Source organism: Coturnix japonica, chromosome 13, assembly GCF_054131305.1.
Source record: "Coturnix japonica strain WE chromosome 13, WE-NBRP24, whole genome shotgun sequence".
In the NCBI taxonomy this organism is placed as follows: domain Eukaryota; kingdom Metazoa; phylum Chordata; class Aves; order Galliformes; family Phasianidae; genus Coturnix; species Coturnix japonica.
Genome location: NC_140675.1, coordinates 11,181,814 through 11,201,076, shown reverse-complemented (window position 1 = coordinate 11,201,076; position 19,263 = coordinate 11,181,814). Strand labels below are relative to the sequence as shown.

At 43.4% G+C, this 19,263-nt stretch overlaps 1 protein-coding gene across 3 annotated transcripts in view; it reads left to right on the top strand.

Moving 5' to 3' along the window:
• Positions 1 to 603: 603 nt before the first annotated feature.
• Positions 604 to 19,263, top strand: part of GNA12 (G protein subunit alpha 12) — a 38,839-nt gene continuing 20,179 nt past the window's right edge. For 2 of the 3 annotated variants that reach the window (XM_015876839.3, XM_085514662.1), the window contains exons 1-2: positions 629 to 1,062; positions 11,875 to 12,090. In XM_015876839.3, the coding sequence (XP_015732325.2) occupies positions 748 to 1,062; positions 11,875 to 12,090 (531 nt within the window). In that variant the 5' untranslated portion in view covers positions 629 to 747. Of the gene's footprint in view, positions 1,063 to 11,874; positions 12,091 to 19,263 lie in introns of all 3 variants that reach the window. The other variant, XM_015876840.3, reaches the window with a different exon arrangement.

The following is a 19,263-nucleotide window of genomic DNA, read 5'->3' as shown; positions in this document are numbered from 1 at the left end:
ACGATATGACGTCACGACTTGACGCCACACCCCGCGGCTGTGGCCCCGCCCCCCAGGAATCATGTTGCTCACTGTGCCCGTCCTCTCGCTTCTGATTGGTCGGCCCTCATCTTGCCCCGCCTCCCATTGGCCAGCTCCGCCCCTTCCCGCCCTGTTCCTCCCTGCTCAACCCGCCCTGCTTTGCCCTGAGCCCTGTCGCTCACTTAAACCCCGCCCTTCATCTCGGCTCGTCCAATAGAAAGCGCGGAGTTTTGAGCGACGCAAGCGACGCCCAATCAGACGCAACGCCAGCAGGGGGTGAGGCCGAGCTGGCACCTCCTTCCGCAAAGGCGGCGGCGGCGGCGCTCCCTGTCTGTAGGGGCCGGGGGGCTCCGCCGCGCCCCCGCCCCGTCGTACCTCAGCGGGACCGTAGGCGGTCACCGCCGATTGAAGCCGGGCCCGGGCTCTCGGCGGCCCCCTCTGTGCGCTCCCCGGCCCCGTGGCTCTTCCCTCAGACCGGAGCCGGGCGGCAGAGCCCCATCCCCGGGCAGGGCCTACGGGCCGCGCCCCGCCGCCACCCCTCCCCCCGGCCGGCCGCACCCCGCCGCCTCCCTCCGCCGCCGCCGAGCCGAGGGCAATGGGCGGTCCCGGCCCTTAGCCCCCGGCTGCTCCTCCTCCCGACGGGTCTCGGCGGCCTCCGACCGATGCTGCCGGAGCCGCCCGGTGTCTCGGCGGCGGCGTCGTGAGCGCTCCCGTCTCGCGGCCGCCATGTCCGGCGTGGTGCGCACCCTCAGCCGCTGCCTGCTGCCGGCCGAGGCCACGGGCCGAGAGCAGCCGAGGAGGGAGGGGAAGGAGCTGAGCCGCGATGCGGAGAGGGAGGCGAGGCGGAGGAGTCGAGAGATCGACGCGATGCTGGCCAGGGAACGCAGGGCCGTGAGGAGACTGGTTAAAATCCTACTGCTGGGTGCCGGGGAGAGCGGCAAGTCCACTTTCCTTAAGCAGATGCGGATCATTCACGGCCGAGAGTTCGACCAGAAGGCGCTGTTGGAGTTCCGGGCCACCATCTACGAGAACATCCTCAAGGTGAGAGGCGGGACGGGCCCCACGGGCTCGTGTTGGTGTGACGAGTTGGTTTTAGGTTGGATGTTAGGGGGAAGTTCCTTACTAGGAGAGTGGCTAGGTCCTGGAACAGGCTGCCCAGGGAGGTTGTGGATGCCCCGTCCTTGGAGGTGTTCAAGACCAGGTTGGACGGGGCCCTGGACAACCTGATCTAGTAAAGGTGTATGTTTGGTGGCCCTGCCAGGCAGGGGGGTTGGTACTACATGATCCTTGACGTCCCTTCCAACCCGGGTCATTCTGTGATTCTGTGACAGAGTGAGGCCGGTCTATGGGGTTGGTGGTGCTCCCTTGTCGTGCAGGTGCGTGTGGGGCGGGGGCCTTTGTGTGCCAACCCGGCTCCGTGCAGAAGGCCTCGATGGAAAGAGAAAAACAACAGAAAGGGCTCAAGGAAACTTCCCTGAGAAGGGGATTGAGGAAAGCTTTGTGGAGAAGGGGCATAGGTGTGGCCTGTGCTCTGGGAACAGACGTTATGAGAGCATCCTCTGAGTCCAAACTGGAGAAATTTCATCATTTGGAGAAGTGAGGTTTCTGTGCTGTGTGTCTTAGTTAGATGAGAAAGTGGTCCCTGTGTGTGTCGTAGCTGCAAGTAGCTGTTGTGTGGTTCATTGTTAGAACTGGGGGATGCAGGTGGTTGAAGTTGGGCAGTGTGAGGTGCCAGCCAGCACGGCTGACTTTGACTCTCTAACTTTGATCTGGGATCTTTCCAAGCAAGTTTTGTTTGGTGTTTGGGCAGGTTCTGCTCTGTCGTGTCCCTTCAGTGGCTGGAGGATACCAAGGCTGCTGGTAGAGCCTGCAAGTAAAGCCCTTGTTCTGCAATTAAGGGAAATCAACCTCGACTAATTTCTGGGAACAGGCTTTGATGCCCTGTGCAGGTAGAAGTTCTCATATTTCAGAAAAGTGTGAAAGATGCTTAAAACAGCTCGTGTAGTAACGAGTCTCATTTCATAAGCTCTTTAAAAGAACAGCTGCTTTCCTGTCTGTAGCCTTTCTGTAAGACCGACTCCATTCTGATGTGGACATGGATTTGTGAAGCTCTGTCATATTTCACAGAAAGCTTTAGTAGGGAGAGGTGTGTAAATTAAGGATAAAATAGTTACTTTTGAAACTTCAGGTTAGTTTTGAATAGAAGCTATATTTGTACCTAATTGTGCACCCACAATGATTCTTGCTTTTAAGAATCCCACTGTTCCATCAGGACCTTTTGCTGCTGTTGCTGAACAGGAAAACTATTGACTAATTCTTTTTCTTTACTTTTTTAGTCAGTCTTGGGAAGCACGTTGTGCGTTACATGAGCATGCACACACATTACAGGACGTTTGGTTCTTAAGTTCAGAAGCTTTTCTTTCATTGTAGTTAGGTGAGCAAAAAGGTTGTTACAAGTCTTTAGTTCCACACCTAGAAATAAGGAGCCTCATCCTACAGGGCGTCGTGCTTGTTTTGGTGCTGTCAGGAAGAGACTTGTGAAAACAGAAGAACCTTAATGAGACTTTTCAGGTTGTGTGAGCAATAGTAATTTGAGTAAGCTGTTTATATGTACGGGATATAGAGTGTTCCACGGTAGTGCTTAAAAGCATTGCCATCTTCTAATAGGGAAAACTGCATTACACACTTGAAACTTGTCTGCTGGATGACTGGGCACATTTATAGAACTTGGAGTAGAATCCCAGTCCTTGAGGTAGCAGTTTGGTGTTCTGATTTCAAGACCGGTGCTTACAGCACTTGATGTGTTGTCAGCTGTCTGTGCTTTGAAGCCTCCTAATCATCAAATAAAAGTTTGGAAGTATTTTTAAAGGGAGTTAATATGCTGTAATGGAACATCTTTTGGGCCTTGTCGATCGTGGTTTGGGAATGTTGGGTTGGGCTACCTTTGTAGCTACGTGTACAACAGCTGTTGAACTCATCCTTTTTTGTTTCTCTGGGTGGCAGAGGTGGCTTTTGAGTAGGCACACAGTTTATTCTTCACCCAAGCTTTCTGATGAGAAGGTGTGAGGCTGGAGAAGGTAGTGAGTGTTCTGCTTCTCTTGCCAAACTGAAAGAGACCTGATAACACAGTGAATCCAGGCCATAATCATCAGGAATAAGTCGTATACCAAGATGGGCATGTTGCAGAGCTTCTGAAACAGGTATTTTGCCAGAGAAATTTAGCTTAGGGCAACCATGTAAGCATTTCTTGTATTGCTTTTTTTTTCCTCTGAAAAAGCATGAAGTGTTCCAAGTGAATTAATTTTGCTGCTTTGACAATGTAAATTGTCAAGTGAATCTGATTGCCGTTCTTTCTATAATGGTGTTTAGACTACGAGTGATTTCCCGTTTCAGGAAGTTCAGACTAGAACGCTCATCCATTAACACTAAATGGAGCAGAGATCACTGTGCATCCAACTTAAAAGGAAAGATGAATTCTTATAATACAGTATGTGGACATCATGAAATGAAAATGGTTGTATAGAATAGCATAAAAATCTGTTTGACGTTGCTGAGTACAGCTGCAGCAGCCATACCCTTTTTTGCATTCAGTTCTCAGCATTGTCTAATAATGGTTCTGTTAAGCTTCTGCAGCACTGAGATCTGAGTTAGAAATGCAGTGTAAATCTCTGGGATTAAATGGTCAATTTTCGTTTTCCAACCGTGACTGAACTTCGCTCTGAAGGAGAAAGGATTACTGATCACTCAGCAGTACTTACTATTTCTGAAGTGCCTTTTGCAGGGCATTATGCAGCCTGCACAGCTTCTGGAAACCAAAGGAACTGGTTTGGAGAACAGAACCTGAAACCTCCTCGAAAATAATGGTGTGAAGTATGAACTGACATTAGTGTCAGCTGCTTCTTTGTGCCGACTTGTGAGCTTCTTGCTTTTTCTGATATATCTCTGATGTTGAGTTCTTTCCTTACCGTGTTTCTCACCCCCTTCTTTGGGAAACCCTCGTTAGAAACAAAATGCTAAAACTAAGTCAATCTGTGATACAGCATTTACTTTTCCATTTCGTACAGGTGATAGTTCAGGGCCTCACTAGCTTTTTCTGGCATCTGTGGGCTAGTCTTCAAATACATTAGTTTTGCTTTGGTTTAAGGTAAATAGTCATCGGTTAACTAGGGTTTTGCTTGTTAATCGAGGCTAAGTTTCAAAGTAACTTTTTGGAGCTTTTTGATGATGGAAGTGAAAAGCAGCAGTGTTAATGCTGAGGTATGAGTACACAGCCTGCACGCCCACCGGGCTGGGGAAGGTAGGGCAGGGGAAGGTAACGTGGGGCTGTGCTGTAGCATGAGCTGAGGCAGCTCCTGGTTGAACAGAGCCACTCAGAGAGCTATTATGTACCCGAGGTTTAAATGTAAGAGAGAAGTGGTCGGTGCTGTTGCAGAGATGTTGTGGCAGTGCCTTCTAGTTGTAACTGAAAGACTGAGCTTTCTATGCCCTTCAAAATAGATGGGGTGGCCTTACTACTCTATTTACTTCCTTTGCTAACAGCTAAAGAACTCAGGGAGCTGATGAATCACGGCACTGATGTTTCTTGTCTAAATGGTTTTGTTTGTTTGTTTGTTTCAAGTATGAGAATATCACACTGCTCGAAAAAACCCCGGCTTAGCTGCATAAGAAAATAATTAATCCACAAGCACCCGAGCAGCACTTGCAGCAGCATGTCTGGGAGATCCCAATCTGAAGGAGCAGGGGGGGAAATGTGTTTCTAAAAGCCTCAAGCATAATCTGTTGAGATTTTTTTTCCTCATTTTGTTTCTGTGTTGAAATTGGGAGGGACAACTCAAAGCTTCATACATCCATGAGCATTTTCTTGTTGTCTGTGGCCTGGATCATAGTGACTGGCTACTGGATTGAAGAGCCCAGAGTTGCAGAGGGGACTGCTCAGGAAATGATGTGTGACTTCACTTGTGGGCTCTGCTTGGGGAAAACAGCCTGGGATTTGGAACGTGAAAGCTCCCTGAAGACAGACATTGGGCTCTTCTGAATGTAATTGCAGTGTGTGTGGGCAGACCTGAGAGCGTGCTCCTCCACAGCTCCAGCCTGAGGAGCAGAAAGCTGGACGGATGAGCAGCCCAAATGAAGCCCATTTTAAGAGGTAGTTTGGACTTCAGCTGGTATTAAAACCTGGACTGTTGCTGCTTAGTTGTTTCAGGTGTGAGTGGCCTTACTGTTACTAAGTTGCCATATGTAAACTCTTTTTTCTTGCAACTTTTTAGTCTCAGTCGAGCACAGGCTCCCAGAAGCAGAAAGAATATTGCATTTATACTGCTAATATCTTTCTTCCACCAGCAAATGCAGGGGAGCTATCTCTTTCCGCTATGTGGATTCTTGTAACTCTAAATTGAGTTAACTCATGTTTCCTTGGGTTTGCATGGAAATGAATTTGGTAGCTCATTAGGAGGGGATGCTCATAGAACAGATTGTTTGGAGGTGGGAATCTGGCTGTACATTGCAGTTCATTGCAGGACAGCACCCATCTCATTTCCACTGGGGCAGCATCTTGTGAAAGAATGCCATGGAGAATACATTGGAGGAACTGTGGCTAATTAGGAGCTTTTCCATTAAATTCAACATACAAGTGCTAAAGCTCCATGTTAGAACTGGTATTTAAATCTGATTATCTGTGCTCTAAGCATACACTGTTCAGTCACTATTCTAATAAGAAAAATAATATTCATAAAACAGTGATGGGAAAATAAAAACCCCAAAACTTGGGAGCTGTCTTGGCCCTTTTGTTCCTGGTCCATTTGACCAATGAAATACTTAATTTCTACTTAGTGTGTTTGGGATTTCTCTCATCTGAATTCCAACAGCTCTGGTGGTCTCTGCACACTTCAGGGTGTCTCTTAATTGGGCTCAGAGAAAGCAATCTGTCTTCATCATGGTGGGCAGTGGAGAGGAGTGATGGTCAATAGTAAGGATAAATATTCATTATTGCTCCAAAATAGAGCTTACAATGCTCTTGTGATGTAGTCATTAGTCTTGCAGAACATGAGTTGTCCCTGGAGACTGTAGACACATACTTTGATGTTTTCCAGACAAAACTTCAGTCACTTGAGTGACTAAATTTGGGAGCTTGTGTTATATTCAGTTGTTTCGGTATATGTATATTTTTGTAATTCACTTGGAAACAGTATTGGGAAAGAAATTACCAAATTCTGCTACAATAAATGTTGACATGACAACTTAAGAGCAGAGGCAAACTAGCACACATGGATTTTAAGAGGTTCAATAAAAGTTATAGGCAGAGGAAAATATAGGATTCATTGGCTGTAGAGTTCTCACATGAGTTTCCTTCACTTACATAGCTTTCCTTCATGGGGAGGCAAACTCAGCTTGTCCTGAAGGTGAGGATCCTCCCAGCTGGGTGCTGCACCAGTCGTGGGCTTGCAGACTCCCATGAGGATGCCTCTAAAACCCAGATGTGTCTTCAGCCCTGCTGTTGGTATGAACTAGAGACTGTAGAGATAGTGTCAGGAAGAGGAGAAACCTGGTGGGGTCATTCTAGAAGCATTGCCTTAGAACTTATTTTAAGGGCCTGAGCTAGTTGTCACCTCAGGTGGTATTTCATTGCTCTGTACCTAGTTTCATGCTAAGCGTACATCAAGAATAGTGTTTCTTGGGCATTGAGCATCATTTTGCTGCATTTGGTCCAAAGATAAGGGCCCTTCTCAGAACTGCCAGCAAAGCAGACGTTGCTTCTTCTAATTCAGAGGTTCAGTTGCTAATCCAAATGTTCTTTAATGTTCATTGTGTTCAGAGTAATGACAAAGCCATTAGACAGCAGAGAATGGAACCACAGCACCAAGAAGGATGTCCCTTCTGACGGTGCTTGGCTGTTACATGAACTGCTCTGTAGCATGAAGCCCCCTACTTAGTGGCATTGGGTTCCTTTTTGCTGTTTGAATATGGACATCCAAGGGCGTAGATCAAATTAAAGCATCTTTAATGACTTTACGAGACCATGCCGTACAAATCTGATGGTCTTGCAATTAGCTTTGTTTGGTAGTAGATCTCCTCCATCCCAGTGTTCTAGTTGGCAATAAAAGAAGTGCATGTGATCACATCTCCAAACCCCGACAGCTTTATTTTTAAAACATGCATTTGAAAATGTCTTCTTTTAGAACGTAAAGAGCTGTTTTCTAAAAATACACGTAGGTTACATTTTATCATCTTGATTTGCCAGCGAGCAGAGCTGCTGGAAAAGCCAACTCCATCTCTGCCATACACTTCTGCTCTCTCATGCTGGCACTCGCAAAACTGCTGCAGGTTTTTGGGGCTGCCTTCCTGGCCCTGTTCTGATGCAAATACATCACTTTCTGCTGCTTTCATGTGCATAAGGGAGCCACAGAAATATTAGGCCAAGGTGGGAGCTCTCCCCTTGGCTCAGCTCTGTATTGGTTGCTATGAATTGTGATCCTCAGATGCCGACAGTTCCTTGTCAACAGCAAGGAGGAGGAGCACACACAGTGAGAAAGGTGTTCCGATCTCCTGTTGCCTGCAGTGTTAGTGGTGGTGTAAAGCCATAGGGAAGGGCAGTGTTACCTGTTAGCTGTGATTTGGAGCCTCACGATCTGGTATTAAGCAGTTATCTGCATTTCACTTACTACAACAATTTCTGTGGGTGGTTTAGTTGCTGGACATCGAGGGTTTTGGTGCGAGGTTGAACTATGTATTGATAGTAACAACTTACAGCATCTGCTGCAATGTTCCATGTGTGACAGTTACTGTGTTGTCTGTCACTTCATATGCAACAGTAGTTCATATAATGATTTTTTTTGGGGGGGAAGGGTGGGAAACAGGGTAGAAGACTTCTCTATTTGTATACCAGCTCTATTTTGCAAGTTATCTCTATACCTTTGGCTATAATAAATAGCCAGCATTGCCTGACTGTGGGTTTGGGTGTGGGTGAACCTGCCATCCCTTATGAACACATCTTCCCCAGACCTATTGCTTGCGCTGCCTGTGGTGCTCAGCCGTGCTGCCTTCACTCAGCTTTGAGTTTGACCATCTGGCAAAAGGTGTGGGATTTCTAGGAGAGAGAAGCCTTCAAGTACTGGAACAGGTGAATAGTTGAAAAGATAAGTGTTGTGCTTTAAGTGGTGATAAATACTGATGTAAGGTATTCCGAAGTCAAGTTGCTTCTTACATACTGCAGCACTTCATGCATTGTCAAGTATCACTGGTTTCAAGTGACATTAGCTGGTGATAGCCTTTCTTATAATCCCACAAAACAACTTAGAGAAGGAGGAACAATATATTTCAGCTAGTCCTACTTATAAGCATTTGTATAAATGCTCATAAAGCCTTCATGCTGCTGATGAGCAGCAAACACTGTGCTCAGTGCCTTGACAGCTGTGTCCCATCAGGCCAGTGCTTTGGAGTTCTGTCTCTGGCACATACAATTGGGTACAAGAACGGGGCAATGTGATGCTGTGGACTTCTCTACCAGCCTTTGGTTTTGGAAACTTCTTGAGCCAGGAGCTGCATCTGGAATGTAATCAAATAGTCCTCTTGGGGCCTTTCCTCTGTAAAATTATCTTGGTTGGTCTTTGAGTCCATTTATACTTCTGGCCAGCAACCTCTGTAACTGAGTTAGTCTCATTATGGGTTGTATAGGAGAAAACCCTCCTTGTAGTTGAACCCAGCTGTGTTGCTGCACACAAGTACATGTGTGGTGAAGGGATAAAAGCAAATAATCTCTATTTCTTTTCTGTAAGTAGTTTTTAATCTCTATAGATTTCTGATATGTCATGCCTTAGTTTGGTCAAAGCTGTATATTTATCTGTTCAGTATCTCCTTCTGTATGAGATACTTCATGGGACAGATCACATCACAATTCTCCTGCACCTTTTTGGTTCTGACCTATCTCCATTCATGTTAACATGCATGCCAGGGATTTGTACCGTGACTTGGATGTGTTTAATAATTGCTAGGAAAGGAACAGGACAGAGAACATTCTTATTTGTCCTCTATAATGTTCCTGTATGCTGCTGCTTTGCTTCCTTCTAGTGTTTGACAGCATCCTTATCTGTGAAGTTGAGTTCTTTCCAACTGTGCTTGTTCCATGTCTGCTCTGCAGCACAGAACATTTAGCTCAGCTGAGCTGATCAGATATTCGTAGCAAAAGCTTTTGCCACTTTTTTTTCCTGTATTCCAGTTTTGAAAACATTACAGCAATTGACAATATTTAGTCTTCTGAATGAAAGAGAAAATTGACAGCTGATAGTAGAAAACCAGAAGTGTCATAGTGTTGGGAAGGCTTAGTGTGAAATGGGTGCTGTGGTGGAAACAGAATGAGGAAACCTTTCCTATGACAGCTTGCACCCCAGATTTTTGAGGTAAGGATTATCTTGTGGCAGCACACTTACTGCTTTCTGTGAAATAGCAGCCATAAATGCAATCTCATCTTGGGGATTTCTGTTTCTCCTCATCTTTCTGACATCTATCCATAGCATTTATAGTCTAGGGAAGATGCAGCAGTATTAGATTTAGTTTAACCTCACTGGGGGATCTTGTTGAGTCACAAATGTATTTAACGTCCAAGAGGTGGGGGGAGGAAACACTGGCTATGCTGCTTTTGTCAGGCATTTTAGCTGGAGTCCTAAAAGCTGGTGTGGTTGTGCACATCCTGACATCTGATGTGAGAAACACTGTTCCTGTGGTTATCCATAGGGCACCATTTCTGCTAACCCATGTTCCATTTTTGATCTTCTTCGTTACATGTTTAAAATTGACCCACTGTGTGTTTCTGCACGTCTGTGTTCTGCTGATGCTCCTGTCTGACTGCCAGCTCACCCCAGGCCATGCTGTGCACGTGGTTTGGTGGCAGCCCTTCCTCTCTCTCTAGCAGGCACAGGAAGGCAGTGCATGTTCCCCACAGGTAACCTTGAGGTATTAACACACTCATACAGGAGCTGGGAGTTCTGTTCCTTCTCTTGCCCGACGGACATTCAGACCTGCTTTGCCAAGAAGCTGCAGCCAGCAGATAAGTGACTATTCTGGGACCAGAGCAGTCTCTACACCCGTGATTAAAATTCTCTTCTGTGTTTTTTTCCAAACAAATTGTGGAACTTTCCTTAACAACAGTCTCTCGAGATCCTGCACATCTCTGGTGGGAGCAGTAAAAGGCAAAGCGACAGTATGGGGAAAGGCATCGAGTCTGAAGTCCAAACACCACTTAATCTTAGCAGCAACTGAGAGTTCTTGCCATCATTTGCCTGTGGGGAACTGAAGAAGCTGTGAGCTGGTGAGGGTTAAATCCATTGGATGGAAAAGCTGGGGCTGAGCCGAGGATGGCTGCAGGGAGCTGGAGCTGGTGAGAGGTCAGAGCTGAACCCTTGTGTGCTGGCAGAGCCCAGTTAACCATTTGTGTCCGTAAATACAACTTCTCCCTACACAGGAATGAACTTGGTGTTCAGGTATCTAGAAACAGCAGTTCTCCTATCCATCCTGGTTACAACAGTGTATCTGGAAGAAATTAATTGTGAAGTGCTCAGCTGGGGGTGAAGGGAACTGGTGTTGATTATGAGCTGTATGCAGGTGACTGCTGTGCAGCTTGCAGAAAACTGTAGAGTCAAGAGATGTAATGTGGGCATCTCCACTTCAAAGAACCTTGGATGTGTTGCTTTTCTCCTTCAGGCTTGCGCTTATCGATGCCATTCAAATAAAGCAAATTGAAGAACTTCTGCTAGTAAAGCAATGCATTCTATAACTAGGTATGGGAGTGGGCTTTTGTGCTGTGCAGCAGAGTCAGTGGGCATCTGGGACTTACAATAGAAGTTCATAAGTATATCCAGTTTTCTTGGTACTGTCAAGATCTGTTCTCTACTTCATACTCTATCTACTTCTCCACTTCATAAAAAGAAAGTAACAATCACTGGAGAATGAAGCATTTACATTTTGGGTGGCTGCACTTCAGGAGCACTTCTCGGACGATGACAGCTAAGATGCTTTGTTTTGAGTTCCTGTTCTGCGACACTCAGACTGAGTCACTCTGCATTTCTCTCTCCAGTCTTCAACTTCCATTGGAGAAGTTACTGCTCCTGCTTTGTGGTGCTGTTAAAGAGTGGGGAGATGCAAAAACTTCAAGAGTTGAGAAAACATGCTTGTCGTCTTGATAGCTTGAAGTACGCAAAACAACAATCAGTCTCAGTGATGTGGGGGTTCATGTGTGTAGCTTTGGAGACAACTTCAATACCATTCCTTTGTATTACAGTTTATTTTCATAAACTATTACACCAAAAGATTAGCACAATAAATGGTTGTTTAATATGACCCACAGATTTTTGCTTGTGAATGAGATGGTGCTGAAGATGCTAAGCCACCTTTAAGAGTTATCCATTATTAAAATGATTCTTACTACTGAGAAATAAATATTGTCCATCTGAAGCTATTAAGAACAGGTGTGTTAGATTCAAGGCTGAAGTTTTGAAGTTACTTAACCTCAGTCTGTTTGGATTTTTGGCACAGATTAGAAACTAAGTTGGTTCCCAGGCACTTTGTGTATTTGATGTGTACTTCTATTTTTAATCTGTTGGTAATACCCTTTGTTCTGCTGCTAATATTTTTTTTTTCCATGTTAAGAAATACATTGTGGCTAGTTTGCTTATCTGAGCAAGCTTGCTCTATCTTTTTTCTGGTGGGATGGCACAGTAAAGAATGCTCACAATTCCCTCCTGAATTCAGTCCCATCAGAGCAGTGTCCAAAACAAATCCCTGAAATTCAGGCACCTCTGAGTCCTTGTTCTTTTCCACTTCAATCTTTTCATCACTGACTTTCTTACCCATATTATTCTTTAGGGCTCCAGGGTTCTGGTTGATGCACGGGACAAACTGGGAATCCCTTGGCAGTACACGGAGAATGAGAAGCACGGAATGTTTTTGATGGCTTTTGAAAACAAAGCTGGAATGCCCATCGAGCCTGCCACATTCCAGCTGTACGTACCTGCACTGTGTGCCCTGTGGAGGGACTCAGGAATCAAGGAAGCCTTCAGCCGTCGGAGCGAGTATCAGCTGGTGAGTACAGCCGTTCTCCTGGTGGGAGGGGAGGAAACTTCCCTGCTGTATAAATATCTCCACAGTTGAAAGATGGCTTGCTACGTGCAGGGTTTAGCCACCATGTGAGCTGTTTGTAGTTATGCTGTAAATCTGAGCACTTCAGCAGCAGGAACAAGTGGCGATTGGAGCCAAACTTGAAAAACTACATGGCAGTGAGAGGGAGTGGAAAAGTGCTCGACTGGATAAACTGGAAGAGCAAGAGGAACCAAAAAAGGCAGGAATTGGTTGAACTAAAAATATTTTAGCAGCTCAGTAGTTCTGTTCATAGTAGGTCGCTGATGAAGGCACACTTAATTTGTAACTTTCCAGTCCTGCCAGCTTGCACTGTATTGATACTGGCAAACTGTTCCTGCGTGCAGATCTTTTGAAGTGAATACACCACCCATTCTGGCTGCTGCTGTTTGACTGTTTCTTTTCATCCTGATGTCTGCAAGTGAAATTTGGATAAGCAACTGAAAGATGACAGTGAGCTTGAAAAATGTGCAATCTTCCTTGCTCTCTTGTTATTAGGTTTTCATGCTCTAGCACCAGAGTAACTACACTGCTGGTGTGGAATGTGTTTCTGACAGCTGTTCATAATCCACTCCTTTTTATTCCCGTGCCTAAGATGGAGGTGTTTTTTTTTTCTTTTATTCCCATTCCCTGGTCAGTAAAACAAATTAGTGATCCATGCAACGTCGTGTCTCTTGTTACTGGTTCTTAGGAGGTGATACTGGATGATTTTGATTTTTATGATAAATGTATCTTTGTGAATTTTAGAGTATTAAAAATGGTTTAATCTGCTGATAGAATTCTTTGTTTCCAGTCCATGGACTAGATTCAGCTTTTCTTAAAGACAGCTAAAAGTGAGATTTCCCATTCCTGGGTATGTTATAAATGTCATCTAATTAGAGTTAGAGCTTAAAAACGTTCATCTGAATAGTCTCCCTTAGACCTTTACAAAGGAACTTACTGTGACTATGGAAAGACTAGAGAAATTTGTAGTGATGAGATTCTTGTTGTTTTTTCATGCTATTACTTCTCATGCTTCTCCAGTGTTTAATAGTGTAGTTAAACTCATGATGTAGACCTTAGATATTCTTGTCTCCACTATTAAGATACCTGTTTGAATCTTAACGTGCATCTTTGAAACCAGTTTCTTTTGAAGTACCTTGAAAATGGCTAAAGAACGAATAAAATGAAGAGGTGAAATCATCACAGGATGGTAGCTAAAATGTTGTTTCCTTAGGCTCAAAAACAACTTGCATGTTACTACACTGGGCATAGAGGGGGGATGTGCTGTGGGGAGGAGGGAGATTGGTTCATAATTCCTAGCATCTGCAGAAACAGACTAGGCCTTTGCTGTTCTGCTCTGTTCAAATGTGGAATAAAAAGCTGGTTTGTGCCACGGGGGACTTGCATTTAACATGAGACAACTACTAAGAGAATCCAGTATAATGAGAAATAATTGCATCAGCTGCCTATTTGTTTTTTCTTCTTTTTTCTTGGAAACACTGTGATCAAGCTAGAGTTACATTCTTATGGAGAAATTCAGATTGGGATCATGTGGGATATTAATCCTTATTCTGGTTAGCAATAAAATTACATCAAACTGGGGTGGGGGGAAGTCAGGCTCGTTGAATAAATAGCATTCCAAGATCAGTAGGCCTACCTCTGCATTCTCTGGCTTTGAGAGGAGGATTAAACAGGAAATACCAAAAAATAAAAATAAAAAAGCTCTGCAGAAATGAAGCATAGAGGCACGCGAGTGATCATTTAATGTATCCTCATCTTCAGCATCACTGTGTAGTTCTATCGTATGTCTCTTCGGATGGCATTCATGTGACCTGCTTAGCGTTACTAGGGCAACTGAAACTGCTGCAGCACCAGAGCTTCGAGCTTGTCAAAGCAGAGAGAGTGTACTACAGAGTGCACTACAAAACACTATTAGTAGCTCAGTCCTGCTTTGTGCATCTGTGGCAGTAACACCCCGAAACCCCTAGATGCCATTCCTTTACTTTGCAAGCTGCATCACTGGGTCACCTCAATTTCTAAATTAAAAACAAACAAACAAAAAAAGCCCATTTATTAAATTTATTTTTAATAGGTTGTTCTCGAGGATACAAATGCTAGTTTGAGATTGATCACTAAACAAACTTGAAATGTTAATAACTTGAACCTTTTCTTTGCCTTGCTTCTAGAGCCAGCAAAGATTTGACAGGCCAAGTGCGCGGGGATTAGAACCAGGACAGCTTTGGTTGTTTTAGTTTTATATTTTTTAGGAAGTTTAAAGCAGGTAGTTTAAGGAAATGCCTCATTTATAATTGCATGTAGTATATATAAACCTATACCTCGATTTAGTTTAAGCCCTCCCTGGAAACAGATACATGTAAATAAATAAAAGCCAGGTTTAGCAGACTCCAAGGAAATAATTCTTTTCTGAACTGATTTTAGCTGAGGCTGAAGAGAACCTCTGATTCAGCAATCCTTTTCTTATTTAAAGTAAGCTATTTAATGGAATATGCGTGGTTTGAACTGTATTTATTATCCTTATCCTCGTTTTAAAATCTTCTCAAGTTTAAAGCTTTACATTACTGTGGTCTTTCAAACGTTGTCCAGATACATTCAGAATTGACGACCTTGCTCAGCACTCCTGTTCTCTTCACCATGGCTTTAGAGTCAAGTGAGCATCACCTCATTTTATTATTGCTCTTATTTGGCTTCAGCAGTTACTTCTCTAGTCAATGCTGTCCTGACTTCTAAGCCAGAGGATTTTATTGGTCTGTGTTTGAAACTTATTTCATCAGCAAGCTGGGTAGCTTTGCTTAAAAACAGAAAATAAAACATTTTGGCTGGTAATCAGCAGCTGAAAATTGCAGCATGCAGGTGTCTTCTGATGGGCTGTAGCTGAGCAAAAGGACTGACTCAGCAGCAGGAAACTTGTTGAAAGAAAATGGCTCCGACCATAACCATAGGATCTGAAAGCTACTGCTCTGGGACCACAGAAGCTGCCTCTGGGCATTTGAGTGTTTTCTGCTTCATATTCAGTGCCTAAAAGTGCTGGCTGTAAATCCCTGTCTGGGTCTTTGAGCCTTTCAGAAATGAGTGGGTGGATTCTACAATGACAGGGTACTTTTCTGCCTCTTTTTTTTTTTTTTTTTTTTTCCCTGCTTTTCTTAAAGCAGACCAACCAATTTCACTTTCTTTTCACAAACCTCAGCCTCTCCCCCCGCCAAGTCTGTCCCCACCGCCCCAAGTTCCTCTGTTCCTTGTATACAAGCCAAATTGTTCAGGGACAAACGCTTCATTGTGTTTGCTATATTGTCATGGCTCTGTCCTCCTTTTTTAACTACTAGAATAGGAATTCCTTTGTAATCAGTATGTGATTCTTCTCTCTCCCTTGCCCTCATTATCCTACAGCATTTTCTGTCTGTATGCTAGAAGAAAGGAATACATTTATCGCGTGTCTGAAAATGTCCTGTAACATTTTGATCTTTCGCGGTTGCCTGTGGTGGCTCGGGCAGCTGGGTGTTAATTCTTCCTTCCCAGCAGGTGGAGACAAATTCTGAGTGCTTCCTCATAGTAAGGGACTTGGGATCGCAGGTATACTTCAGCTGGAAGGGAAGGAACTTCAGTTTGAGTCTGTAACAAGTATTTCATATTCTTCTGAGTTCAGGTGTGTGTACTAAAATAAGCTGAAGGGTTGTTTTTTTTGTTCCCATAATAATGCAAGTTCCTACAGTGTCGTAAAACATGGAGATCAAGGTCAACATAAGGATCTTGTTGGGCAGATGGTGGTTTTGTTACTTTTTTTTCCAGTGGGAGAATGTGAGAAGCCATTCTCTTTGTTTTGATGGTCTAGAACCAAGCTTACAAAGGGAAGGGAGGTCCCTAATGGCACGGTGGGTAAAGATGGGCTAAATGGAGCTCCTCATGCAAGGAGGTGATACTTAAATCGTGTTTAAAACCAGTTGCGTGTCACATGCTAGCGCTATCACAGAGCTCATACTAAAAATGGGCAGATTTGAAAAGCCAATCATCTGGTTTCATTGATATGTTAAAGTAAAATGTCATTGTTTATATTAGATTAGGGTTTTAAAACATGCATATTGTTTTATCTCCACCCTAAATACTCTTAGTCAAAGCAGTATCTTAAATTGAATTACTCTTGCTCTTTCCCTTCAAAATACCAAGTCTTTCTGGTCTAACTTTGTATTTCAAGAGCTCTTGAACTACTCCAGTGGTACAAATTATCTTCTCATCTCCTCAGGATTGATGGGGCTATTTACTCTGAACTCCAAAGTGTATTAGCAGTTAAGGCAACTGTGCCCATTTATTCAAATGCAGCCAGACTGGTTTCTGACTTCTGTGTTCACAGATGCTTTACCTTCTTACAGAAGAGTGTGGCAATGCAAGGAGGTTGCAAAAGGAATCCATTTTAGTTCAGTCGTGCTTAATATGCAGGATATACTCATGATCCACCTCTGGATTATCAGTCTAATTACTACTATTGTCATTATCTACGGTTGTGAAATTGTTTCTGATGTGTAATAGGTCCTTCTAAAAGTCAACATAAAGAGGAAGTTGTTTCTGAGCAAGATGTAAGGGGCAAATATAGACGAAAACTTACTACTGTGTCTGTAGTTATTTTTAGATCTCTGTTCAGGGAATTGCATGGAACACTTCCAGTAATATTTCAAATACTAGGAGACTTGTGAAGCCTTAAATGTGGGAAGCCTCTGGAAAATGCCTTTCTTTTATCCATTTCTTTGGGTGTTTCTGGGTATTGTACTGAAAGAGTGATAGTGCTGTAGCACCTAGCTTTCACTTCAACTTGTTTGTTGTTAAATTACAGTAAGATTCTGTTATCTCAGTTATGTTAGAATTTGAAATGGGTTTCATCTGGCATAGGATGTCATAATAACTTCAAGGATCATTAACTTGCCAACTTTATATAGCTTAAATAATATCCTGTTCTGGATTCATAGCATGGTGAATTATGTAGGTGTGTCGTTCAAGTTAAGTATCTAAGCAAGACTTTGTCATGGCAATTAAGTACTGGAGGCCTAAATTTAGTTCTGGTTCTGTCCTCTAATCCCAAGACCTGAAATGGTGCCGGTTATGTTATGTAGTTCGACTCAAGGTTGCGTAGTATAAGTAGTTAATTGCTTAAGTGTGATACTGCAAAGCATTGTGTCTGTACTGTAGTAGGAAGGATTAGCAGTTGGAGTCCCTGGATTTCTAATCCTTGTTTCTAAGATCAAATAGGAAATTTCTTTTTCAGGTCAAAGTCTCAACTGAGAACTGTCATACAAAGGTGGCGTTTTATTAAAGGAAGGGAGAATTAGTGAGTTTTAGGTCAAATTTTATTAAAACTGGATTGGTAGCAAAGCAAAATGTGGCTAGGAGCCTTTGCACAAGGTTGTGTGGGTGTTGGCTAATGCTCTACATATAGCTTGTCAGTTTGTATATACAGAAGTTAAATACTCAGCTTGCACAGTTCTGAAAACAGATGTTTAAAAGAGATGCTAACAGGCCTGCTGCCACTAGTAGAACTCCTCTAGCAGCGTGGTGTTTGGCTGTACCAGTGTATTGCTGGTGTGTTGTGACAGTTTGGGGGATTCAGATTCAGTACTAAGCTGGGGCAAGAGCCAAAGTCGAGGGTGCCTTCATAACATGTTGTCTGTCACCTGAAGCAAGGAATGCTTCACTTGATAATGTCAGTTTTGCTATAAGCGCTACTGAGGAAGAGGTGAGAAGCTGTTTAAATTAAAGTAGGCTGGATTCAAGGGTCATAAATCATTTTACACTTTGAATCGCTTCAAGTTCTAAGAAAACCCACTTGTGCAGTATCTTCTCAGTAAGAGTAGCTGTATCCTCAAGCAGAACCACCCACAGAAAGCTTTGTAAAATAGTAAAGCAGTTATTATCTGTTCTTAAGTAACTTCTGCTATTGGAGAGAAGTAACAAAGAACCAGGAAGGTCATAAATTATTTTTTCAATACAATACAAATGGGGAAGTGTTAGAAAATAACAAGTGTTGCATTCTGTGTTACCTATGAGAAGTCTTAAGCAAGGATTACAGCCTTCTGTACGAATGCTCTTGTGAAAAGATCAAGATTCCTGACATTAATTGTTCCTGGCCTTAGACTGTGACAAAATGCAACAGCTGGATGAGATGCGGTCTGCATGGAATAGAGAAGTTGGAAAGTAACAAGCAGATCACATATAATAAATAGATAACAAGAAATTAAGATGCCTACCATATGGGAACTGAGACAGACACTGAATATAATTAATAGGGAAAGGCCTGTGCTGCTGACTATTCTAGAGCCCTGTCTGGTGAATTCTTGGCACTCTACAGTTCTTCCAACTCTTTTTTCCTCCCCCTTTTAAAGGTCAAAAACTTAAGGCAAAATCACCTCTGAAGTCTGTAAAAACGTACAGTGTGTTCACACACTTCATTAATTCCCCACTGTCTGGATACCAAAAGGTTGAAATTTAGACTTTGTGTGGTCCTACTTTGTACCTTTTAGGTTCTTGGAGGTAGATTAAAAAGCCTGATAATTGTATGGCACTGTGTAAGCCTGTCTGTAGGAGTTCTTGCTTTTGGCCCTTGGATGCCAGTAAATCTTGACTGTAGTTTTGGTGTGGTTAAGGTAAATGCGAGAAACAGCTTCACAGATACAGCTCCCATGTCGAAAATGCTTTAGTATGATTTGCATCTCGCATGATGGTTTACCATTTTTGTGGTCAAAAAGTTTCTTTTTACTTGTGTGTTTTATTAAGGGTGAACTTTTGTTTCCACCTCTCACTTCTTGAGCCAATTAGAGAACTGCCTGGGTGTCCCCAAAGATGAGCAGAATAAATGCACTGGTCATCCTTTCCTGTGTGTGGTAGTGGCTATAATTTGATGTCTCACCTTCAGCCATAACAGCTAAACACAAAATCAGTTTCTTAGGCTGGAAAAGTCCTTTTGACTCCTGACTCTTGAGACTGAATGCCACCCTGCTTCTGGAAAGCTTTCATTTTATTCTGCATAAAATAATTAGAAAAAATACTCAGTATGTCTGTCTTTGCAGAATTGTTGTTCTAAGTCCTAATTAGCGGTATTCTAAACCTTGCAGGACTGTATTGAATATAAGGATTTGT